The 11,445-nt window shown below is 37.9% G+C and overlaps 1 protein-coding gene across 1 annotated transcript; it reads left to right on the forward strand.

The window, feature by feature from the left end:
• Nucleotides 1-1,059: 1,059 nt before the first annotated feature.
• On the forward strand, nt 1,060-6,961 carry LOC113346799 (transcription initiation factor TFIID subunit 11-like). The gene is made up of 2 exons (XM_026590312.1): nt 1,060-1,256; nt 6,688-6,961. Exons 1-2 carry the CDS (start codon nt 1,060-1,062, stop codon nt 6,959-6,961), a joined length of 471 nt encoding a protein of 156 aa, XP_026446097.1.
• Nucleotides 6,962-11,445: the final 4,484 nt, after the last annotated feature.

The following is an 11,445-nucleotide window of genomic DNA, read 5'->3' on the forward strand; positions in this document are numbered from 1 at the left end:
CTCCCTTATTACTTCTCTTAATATCCATTTTGAGTTTAGTGGTTAATTAGTATTTTCTTTAATTATTGTTAATATTACTTTGAAAACGTAATATGGCCAAAATTTTCCCTTTTTGGACACGCTATTATATGAAGGACTATTCTAGCAGGAAGAGCATTTTTAGCAGGTTGCAATGAAGCCTCCCAACTGGTGCTGCCATCTCCTAGTATGCATAAAACATAAAGAGTTAATTAGACCCTAAAGATAAACATCAAAGTTTGGTGACCCACCAGATACTCCCTTAATGGCAGTTCCAAAGAGGGTAAAAGTCTTAATGGGAATTAGGTGTTGAAAATAGGTCTTGATAGGGTAATGATGGTTAATAAAGTGAAGGGGACACGGATGGCTTTGAATGGGCGTAGTTAACAAAGTGACATGACGGCTAACTAAGCGCCATAAATGGAATTAAATTGGCACAATGGGGTATTTGACGGGTTAATTAGCAGAGATATTACCATTTTTAGAGAGATCTTTAACAGAAGAGGAAAGGTTTAGGTTTAGCAAACTAAATTGAGAGTATGGATGATCCTGCCCAGAATTCAACCAATTCCATCGAAAATCTTCCAAATGCACCACCAGTAACACCTGAATTTGCACAAGCCAAGTAAATTCTCCCTTCTTTGAGCATAGAGGAATTGCAGCAGTTAAGAGAAGATGCACAGTCTGAAATTGATCATCGGATTCAAGAGCAAACTCGTCAGAGAGAGGCAGAAGAGGCTGTTCAGGAGCGGAAGAAAAGGAGATTTGAGGCTCTCTACAATGCATGGCTACCCAAGTTCTTAGAATGGAAAGAACGGAAGGATGAGGAAAAGGATGAGAAGCAGGCCAAGACCCCAAAGTTTGGCAGTTCAACAGAAAGCGATTCCGAGGCCTCAGAAGGGTATGAGTATGAAGTGGAGGAAGTGGATACCAGTGACCTAGATTCGGATGCTGCGGAGGACAAGCAAAGGATGAATTATTATCATGATGAGAAGGCGATTTGAATATGAACTTTCCAATCCCAAGATTTTTGCTCGCACCATGAGTGAGGGTGAACCTATTGCAGTGAAGGTGAGTCGTCGAATCGCTGATCTCGATGATGAGTCAAGTGAGGAAAAAAGGGAAGAAGGGGATGAGGATAGTGATGATGAATCATCATCTAGTGGGACTTCTCCTGCACCATCTGATAGAGAGGACTATGGTGAAGAGGGTCTTGATACTGATGAGGATGAACGGTGGTAAGCTCATCAGAGTTACCAGGAAAGGCTATATTTTCAGGCATTACATAAATCCTGAAAACGATCAACAAGTTTTTTGCAAAACAACTTTTCTGGTAATTTTCCTTCCTTCTACTCTTCCTGATGTTGGTGCGAAAGATGGTAAGTTTCTTTGTATTTTGAAAGTTGATGCGGACAGTTTTGGATTTCCTTTTATTTTGATTTTGTGGGCAAGTAGTAAGATACATGGAATTTTCTTGTGTTTGGATTGTAAAGTTGAAAGGGGTAGTCGTTGTTTCAAGTTTGTAGTAATGGTTTGTAATGAAAGGGGTTTGGGTTATGGCCTTTTGGTGAAGGTATTTTGAGAATATGTAATGGTATTTTAAAGCTTTGATCTTTTGAGGGTTTGATAGTTGTGTGAACTTGTGGTGCTGATGCGGAAATTGAAAAAACTTGATATAATGCTCAATGAGCTGATAAATGTTAAAGGAATGTTTGTAGTATTGGACTTGTTTTTGTTATTGTCTTCTTGTTTTTGTAAATGTACAAACAAGCAATGTTCTTGGTGAATGATTCTAAAATTCCAATGATTGTTAAGTAGAGATGGGTAGGAATGACTGAATTAATGAATCAATAGGGTATATAAAATGTTGTTTAAGATGGTGGGTATTACTCCAGTTTATAAAATGTTGTTGGAGTAAGATTAATTCAAAGACTATTTTAGGCCCAATTCCAAAAAAATCTATGTGCAAGCCTAGTACTATTACTACTAATCCTAGCATGACAGAATATTAATTCAATAATCAGTATAGCCAAATCCAAACTCATCCAACATTGCTAAAACCCATCTGCATACAAAACCCCACCATGATTTAAGAATCAATTTTTTTTCAACAATCCATACATTCATTCTCTAGTTAACAGAAAAATCCAAACAACTACATTCTATCACCTGGCTTGTCGCTTAGTCCTTGGAAATGGTTGCTCGGATGCAGTCGTTTGAGAAGCAGGGACTGCTGTTGGTGCTGGTGCTGGTGGTTTCCTTGCAGTTCTACCCTTAATGTCGTCCCTATGGTAATCATCCCTGGATGTCCTTTTCAGGTCAAGTTTATCTACCTTTGGCAATTTATACTCATTCCGACAAATAACTGCCGTCCTGAATTCCTCGTCGACTTCATCACCAGCATATTTCCAGATTTGGGTAGGTGCACCTAACACAATAGACTTTCTTTTATTTTCCTGGTCTGGCACATAAAATACCTGCTTAGATTGGGAGGTTACAACGAAAGGATCATCCTGGAGTCCCAACTTATCAAGCTCAACCAAAATGGAGCCAAGTTTTTGTTTTGAGACCCCTGCTTTGGTAACCCATTTACACCTGAAAAGTGGCACTTTCAGCGAATGATATGTCAGCACCCATATCTCTTGTAAAACACCATAATAATCCGCCAGATTAAGGGTAATCCCCGCTTGTCTAATGTGCGTGTCAGTTGCCTCTACGTAAACCCCGCTATTCTGGTTAACGGAACCATCATGAGATTTTGTGCGAAACAGGTATCCATTGATGTGATATGCTTCGTATGTCTCTACTTGTGCATTCGATGGGATTGATAGCCACCTTAAGTCCTGATTGAAGTTTTCCCTAGAGTCTGCCCACTCACTGTCAACCTGAAATACATTATAAGGATTAGCCTCCGTCTCAACGCAAAAGTTACATAGCAAGAGTGACATTTTCTGCAAACTCTTACCACTATTTGTAACCATTTGGCGAACTCTTCACGATGTTTTTGATCTAGCTGTCTATCACTCATACCAAGATATTTATCCTTCAAAAAATTCCTTTGTCGGCTGGACAGTGCAATGATTAATGTTATCATCTTTACAGAAATTCGGACACAAAATCAAAAACTAAATAAAAAATGAGGTTATCTGGTTAGATATAGTTATACTTACTCAACGTAAGGAGCAACTTCAGGCGAATTCCGCAATACATAGAAATCCGCTTTATCAAACAGATCCTTATCAATACGAGGAAACTTAGGATTTGACATTGGTTTTCCCCTGAAAGAATAAGAATCTTCGCCAGTGTCAGATGTGTTGAGTTTTTCTGGTGGAATTCCGACTGTATCATTCATGCTTTGTTGGTGCTCACTGATAACCTCAATTGTCTCTTCCGTAAGGTTCCCTTCAGCAATGCTTCCTCCAAGTCTGTTTCTGTTTCGCACATGCCCTTTTATGACCTTCATGCACCTTTCAAACGGATACATCCATCGAAAGAATACAGGACCACAAATTTGCACTTCCCCGGTAAGATGCACAGTTAAATGAACCATGATGTCGAAAAAGGATGGAGGAAAGTATTTCTCGAGTAAGCACAACGTCACAATGAGATCCGACTGCAATTTTTCTAGCTCTGCCACCTTGATTTCTTTGCTAGATATTGCCCTGAAAAAGAAACAAAACCTAATAATAGCATATCTTGTTGGCTGCGGCATAATTGATTTAATCGCAATGGGCAAAAAATGTTGCATTAGTATGTGATAATCATGCGATTTTAGTTCGATAAGCTTTCGATCTTTTCGATTCACCAGTGTTGAAAAGTTTGAACAATACCCTTGTGGAACCTTTATCTCGGATAATGTTGCACATAACTTGTCATTTTCCTCCGGGCTTAATGAGTGACATGCTGACTTTAGTATATATCCCCCTTTGCCATTTTCCCGAGGTTGCAAATCGTCTCTAAAACCCGCCTCCTTCAGGTCCATTCGAGCATCAAGGTGGTCTTTCGACTTAAATTCATTGTTCAACAATGTTCCAATGATACTCTCGCATACATTCTTTTCGACGTGCATGAAATCTATGCAATGGTGGACAACATGATACTACCAGTAGGGGAGGAGACGGAACCATATATTGAACTTTTTCCAGTAGCGCCTTTCGGTCTCCTTCTCCTTCCCCTTCCCCTTTTTTGGGTCGATGGTATTTTCGATTCTCTTCATCTTTCCACCTCTTCCAGGGTTATCTTGCACGAATTCCACCACAATGTTCTTACATCCCTTTCCCCATTTATTCTTTATAATCTTTACCTTATTGTATATTTTTGACGGGGTCATAAGTTCCGGAGCCTTTTCAGTTTCTTCTTTTCCGTTGAACCCCTTCTGACGCCTGAATGGATGATCGTATGGTAGGTATCTTCTATGCCCGGTATAAACCTCTTTTGTACAATGTTTTAGCCTGACATAGTAAGTATTTATCCCACACACCTTCCAGGCGTCTCGTCCCTGGTAGGGGCAACCACACAGTGTACCGAGAGCAGGGTAATCATTTATTGTCCATAAAACAACCGCACGTAGAGTAAACATCTCTTGTTTCAGCGCATCAAAACATTGGACTCCCTCAAACAATTCCTTGAGATCCTCGACAAACGGTTGTAACATAACATCAATGTCCTTACAAGTCCCCCCATCGATAATTAATGACAGCATGGTGAACTTTCTCTTCATACACAACTCTGGCGGAAGGTTGTAAATCACTGTCAGAATTGGCCACACACTGTGCTGTTTTTGCATGCCCTTGTTTACGTCAACCCCATCAGCCGAAATGCCTAGCTTCAGATTTCGAGGATCATCACGAATTACGAGATATCTTTCATCCATATTTTTCCATGCTGGTGAGTCCGCCGGATGCCGTAAAACACCCTCTTCTTTCTTTCTGGTGTCGTGCCACAATAAATATTCGACAATTCTCTTTGATTGAAACAGTTGTTTCAGTCTTGGGATAATTGGGAAATACCACAATACTTTTGCCGGAATTTTTTCATAAACCTCGTGGATGGTGTCGTCAACTTTCCATCTTGATTCCCCATAGGTGGGACACTTGCTGTGATCCTCGTAATCTTTCCTATAAAGAATGCAGTCATTGATGCATACATGTACCTTTTCGTAACCTGAACCCAAATCTCTCATCACCTTCTTAGCTTCATATGTACTTTTCATCATATCATTTCCTGGAAGGAGCATGGATTTTAACAGCGGTTGAAGTTCATTAAATAACTTATCGGAAGCTCCGTGTTTGCTCTTCAGGTTAAACAGTTCACACATTGCAGATATCTTTGTAATCGGCACATCCTTCGTATAGGGGTTTCCCAGCATCTTCGAGTATCCGTTGCATCTTCTCAGAATCCTTTGAAAAGTTGTCTCCTAATAAAGCACTAACCATTTCTCTAGTCTCTGTAGCATGTGTTGGTTCATCAGAGTGCGGACCGTCGCGGCCATTACCATCCAGAAGTGTCCACCTTGATGACTCATCTCCTTCTCCGTGCTTAGTCCATACCGCATAATTTTGAATGAATCCAGAAGAAAATAAATGATACTTAACTTTACTTGCCTTGTGCGCGTAGAGGTTGAGACATTTCACACATGGACATAGAAACTTAACTTTGCCCTTGTGGTATGGTTTCCGTTTCCCATTTGCAATATTTTGTTGGTATGTATGCGTAGCAAACTTTATAAATGCATCGACTCCGTCTTGATAACGCGGATTGGTTCTATCGGTATACATCCAAGATTTATCCATTACTCTAGGATCCATTATGAATTCTCAGATACCTGTACGGAGAAAAAACTTGTGAACATCTTGTAAAAATGCTATTGTGGTCCGAATAAAACATTGAAATATCATTGCAAAGAGTAATACGTACACAAAGAGTAATCACAGATCACAATGTGAGTTCAGTTATCATATATGAATCATACAAATAATCAGAGGTTAGCTACCTACATACAGTTGCATGTGAAGACAATATTTACCCTACTATGACCATTAGAGTTAAAATCTCAGTTAACAAAGCAGTACTGAAAAGAATTACTTACACGGTCGATCCGATTATTCCGCAAAGCAAAACTGGCAGGGGAATATATGGTTTATCCAGGAGATGAATCAGATGATCAAAGTAAACCACTTGTTTAGTTTTCTAGGGAGAGGTTAGAAGATTTAAGAGTAGAAACATGAAATGATTTAAGACGAGAGAGATGAAAACAGAGGGTAAATGGAAATTTGGCAATATTTTTACTAATAAATAATTTGGCAAAATATTTAAGTGTATATCGTAAATAATTTGGTAAAATAGGAAGGTAAAGATCCTTCAATTTGCATGCTGCACGTTCTATGTTAAGAATTTTCTCAGTCAAATCTTGTTATCCTGCTGCATAGTTTTCTGCTTTGACGACTCTAAAAGACCGGAGTGCGATGCGACTAAAAAGCGGAGTACGTGTTGCTGCAGTTGTTATAACGGTACTAAAGTAAAAAACTGACTTTGTAAAAAGTGGAGTACGTGTGGGTACAGTTGAAAAATAAAATCGTAAGAACTGGAAGAAGCTATGGCCCCAATTAGAATTAAGTGAACTAAAACACATTACTCTAATAATTGTGTGTTCTGTCCAAGATGTGAAAGGAAGAAGAGAGAAAGGCTAGAGAGATATGAACGTCGTTGGATTAAGACAAGATGTGAAAGGAATAAGAGAGAAAGGCTAGAGAGATATGAACGTCGTTGGATTAAGACAAGAAGTGCCACAGAAAGTGAAAGTGATGAGGAAGGTGGAGAAGCAGTAAAACTTGATGAGGATGATAGTAGCAGTGAGGGATCTAATGATCCAGAAAAAGAGGCTAGAGAGAGACAAAGGCAGGAGAAAGATGATGCAGAAATGTATCTACTCTATTTGGCATAGAAATCTCAACCCAGGATATTTGCTCGTACCATGTCTGAACCCCTAAACGTGGATACATACGGTGAGGAGATACCAGGGATGGATGTAGATGGCAATCCTATTGCACGAGAGGTTCAGCAAGAAGAAAATGAAGGATCAGAATATGGTGAAGATTATGAAGATGATGAGGATGGAGGTTATGGTCCTGTAGCTTCTACCAGCACTGATAGCGGCGTAGACTTCTCCTATGAATAAAAGGGCTTTAACACCGACGATGACGATAATCAGTGGTGATCATCTGAAGAGCATTGGGAAAATCTTTTGAGGAAGACTTAGGAGGATTGCATGCCTTGAAGTCTTCAGATCGTCTTCGTGAAAATTCACAAAGATTTTCCTAATGCTTGTAGTTGTTGGTGCTGTTAGAACTGAAGGAGAGGTCTAGTCTTCTGTAATACATGATACATCTTCTAATGCATGGTAAGTGTTTTTTTTTAAGGTTTTTATTTCGGCACAAGGTTTGATCTTGTAAAGGTGTTGTTTTGGTGTTGACAAAGATCAAACCCGGTAGTAGTGGTAGGTATTTTGCTGGTACTTGTTATGGAGGTTATGGGAATTTTGCTTATCGGACGGCATCGGAGTTGGTTGTTCAGGTGTAAGTCGAACTGGAATTGGTAGTGTGTCTAGTTCTTTTGCTTATGGTTTGATCGTAAATGGAACTACTTAGTAATTAGTGGTTTGATCTGTAATGGTGATGGTGTTTGTAAATGTGGTTAATGAAATTGTAATTGTCTTTTTTCGGTTTCTATTTGTGATTTCAACCATGGTATGTTGAAACAAAATAAGCATTATTCTCTATCCAGTCTAATTCACTTGATGGAGAGGCATATACACACCTAGTATGAATCTACAATCTGAGATTTTCATAATCACCAAAAGATGTTCGTAATCTTAAATCACCTACAGTCTGAATCTACAATCTGAGATGTTCATAAAGCATGCAATTGAGATGTTCATAATCACCAAAAGATTCTCAAATCAGGGTACAATTCACAGCAACATAAAAATAAACCATGAGACATGAGCCAAACCATGCTGCAGTTCAAGATATTGCAATACACCAGCGTCACATAATGCCTGTCAACAGGTGCTGGCTCTATGAAAAACGCGTAAACCCTGGTAAACCGTGCATGATCAACAAATGTTGGTGTCTATGAATTTTGCAAGAAATCAATTATTATTGTATTAATAATGTAGTAGGAAAAGTGGCGTCTGAAATTCAATAAGGAGTATTTTGTTAAATAAGGAGAGTAAAATTTTAATTTTAACAAGTGTACTATCTATCTCATTGACATGAATGCTTAACGCGTCAGGATATTTAGATATATCTTTAGGGTTACGGCAAGATTATAGGCGTCTAATTAGAACTGACAATCAGTAGTCTAATCCTACAATCCTAAATGCAATATTTTTCTGCTCGGTCTCGCAAAATCCCACTTTCCATATATCACCTTGATTTTCGTTTGTTATATTCATGGTAAACATAACCCACCCACTATATTTAGATTTGCATACTAGATATGTATAGGAAAAAAAACACTATATTTAGCTAGATTTGGATCCTAGAAATAAGAAATTAGATACCTCGTTCGTAAGTAAAAGAAAGAAGGAATTGAGAGGATGAGTTCTAATGAGAAATGTGTTGTTCCTGCCAATGGTCTTATTAATAATGATCCTCCTCCTCCGAAGGGCTTTGCTTCATGGGATGACTTTGTGGAAAGCATTGGCGATATACTAGAAGATTTTGTCGATGAAGAATGGGAATTAGTTCATAATAAGAAAATTATCCATGTTGAAAATAAATCCTCCTCCCAAGGGTTTTGCTTCTTGGGATGCATTTGAGAAAAGCTATGGTGAACATTTGGATAATGATTACAATGAATAAGAACATGGGAAGCCACCAAGACAAACAAATTTATGGCCGAGCACTCGGCATTGACTAAATTCAAGTTTTTTACATTATTTTTAGTATGCTAATTTCATTAATGTGTAAGCACATGTAGCAGTCCTAGGCCTACTATTCAATTGTGCTCTCAATTCTGATTTTTTTTTTGGTAAAGTTTGTCAGATTTGGCACTGCAATTTATGAAAATTTTGGTTATTTTCTCGGATACAAGACTCAATATACAGTCCCTATCATATTCATGTTCCTATCACTTTAACAGCAAACCCACAACAAAATCATGGTTAACCCTAACATCCAAATCTCTACACCAAGCCCCCTTAAACACATTACTCGTTCATTCTGTTTTGTCGAAAGATTGATACTCCAACAGATGAACAATGGACAGAAATTAAACAACATATGCACTTGGAATCTAAAGAAAATATTACATCCGTAAATATTAAACATTCACAAAAATTATACTTCCAATCAGCTTTACAAACAGACTAATTAAACATCAAAAAAAAAATTTACACTAATAACACAAAAACTAAAAAGATATTTAACTAAAAAAAGATGATGGATCAAGATGTGATTGAATACCATTCTTGCATAGCAGAACCATGAAAACAGAGGACTAGATCAGTTATAATCCCCTTTTTCTTCACTGCTGTTGTCGACAATCGTACCACATCTTTGTATGGCCAACCATCATCGTCATCATCAACATCATCGTCTTCATCTTCAACCTCAAGCGTTGTCCCAAACCAAAATAAGTGTTCTGGATCATCTAAATCAGCATCCTCATCCTCATCATCATGATCATCATCCTCAAAATCATACTCATCATCCTCTTCATCGTCTTCCTCTTCTCCATCGTCCTCATCTTCTTCATCGTCAACAGCATCATAATCATCAACATCTACAAAACAAGGACCAACCTCGCAACCAAAATAACCAACAGTCTCTTTGTATCCATCAAGAAGAAGAAATCGGAAGGAAGTTACTAGAAGAGCAGTCATTTTGTCTGGTTTGATACTAAAACTTTTAGTTTTTGATACTGAAACCCTAGTTTAGAGAGACTCGGAAATGAAAAAGCGGTACTGTCTAGTCTCCCTTCCTTGATCGTGTTTTATACCGTGACACACGTTTTCACTTTACATCTAGCTTAGCCACGTGCAAACTTGGCTAGTGAACAAGTATGCGGCTTTGGAAAATAAATAAAAAGTAATATAAAAAAATATTGGATGGAAAATTAAAATCAAGGAATTTATCTGGGTAGAGATACTCCCCGTAAATTTAGATTTGGACGATAAATACTTGCTAAGAATCATGATATCGAAATATAAATTGGTTTACAAGCTCGTCCAAGAGTGACATCGGTAAAAATGAAAAATTACCATAAGCAATTTGTCTCGATGGCAATACTCCCCGAAAACTTAGATTTGGACGAAAAATTCTTGCTAAGATCATGACATGGAAATAAATAAAAATTGGTTTAGAAGCTCGTCCAAGAGTGACATGGGTAAAAATGGAAAATTACCATCAATCAATTTGTCTTGGTGGAGATACTCCGCGTAAACTTAGATTTGGATGATAATACTTGCTAAGATCGTGACATCGAAATATAAATTGGCTTACAAGCTCGTGTAAGAGTGACATCGATAAAAATAGAAAATTACCATTAAGCAATTTGTCTCGGTGGAAATACTCCCCGGAAACTTAGATTTGGACGAAAAATTCTTGCTAAGATTGTGATATCGAAATAAATAATAATTTGTTTAGAAGCTCCTCCAAGAGTGACATCGAGTCTTGTCGACGAAGCCAATCATAGTCGTTCGTGAATTCATAATGCTAAGCAATCAAATAAACTAGTTTCACCTGATAACCTAACATTCCCAAACATCCTTGCCAATATTATCGGCTGATCGGTCCGATACGACCAATAATGCGATATCATCGGATATTCATATGTATCGTTGATATATCATGTTTCGTCCAGTTATCGTTGATAACTATCATAAAATTGAAAATTGGTTTAGAAGCATATTCCCGACGAGTGACATCGGTAAAAATTGAAAATTACCATCAATCAATTTATCTTGGTGGAGGTATTCCCCGTAAACTTATATTTGGACGATAAATAATTGCTAAGATCGTGACATCGAAATATATATTGGTTTACAAGCTCGTCCATGAGTGACATAGGTAAAAAATGGAAAATTACCATCAATCAATTTATCTTGGTGGAAATACTCTCGGAAACTTAGATTTGGATGAACTATACTCTCTAAGATCGTGACATCGAAATAAAATTTGGTTTAGCTGAATAAGCCATGTCCAAGAGTGACATTGGTAAAAAACTTGGATATCGAGTCTTGTCGATGAAGCCAATCATAGTCGTTCGTGAATTCATAATTCCGACCAATCAAATAAACTAGTTTCACCTGATAACCTAACATCCCCAAACATCCTTGCCAATATTATCAGCAGATCGGTCCGATATGACCAATAATGCGATATTATCGGATATTCATATATATGTATCGTTGATATTTCATGT

Source organism: Papaver somniferum, chromosome 1, assembly GCF_003573695.1.
Source record: "Papaver somniferum cultivar HN1 chromosome 1, ASM357369v1, whole genome shotgun sequence".
Lineage (NCBI taxonomy): Eukaryota > Viridiplantae > Streptophyta > Magnoliopsida > Ranunculales > Papaveraceae > Papaver > Papaver somniferum.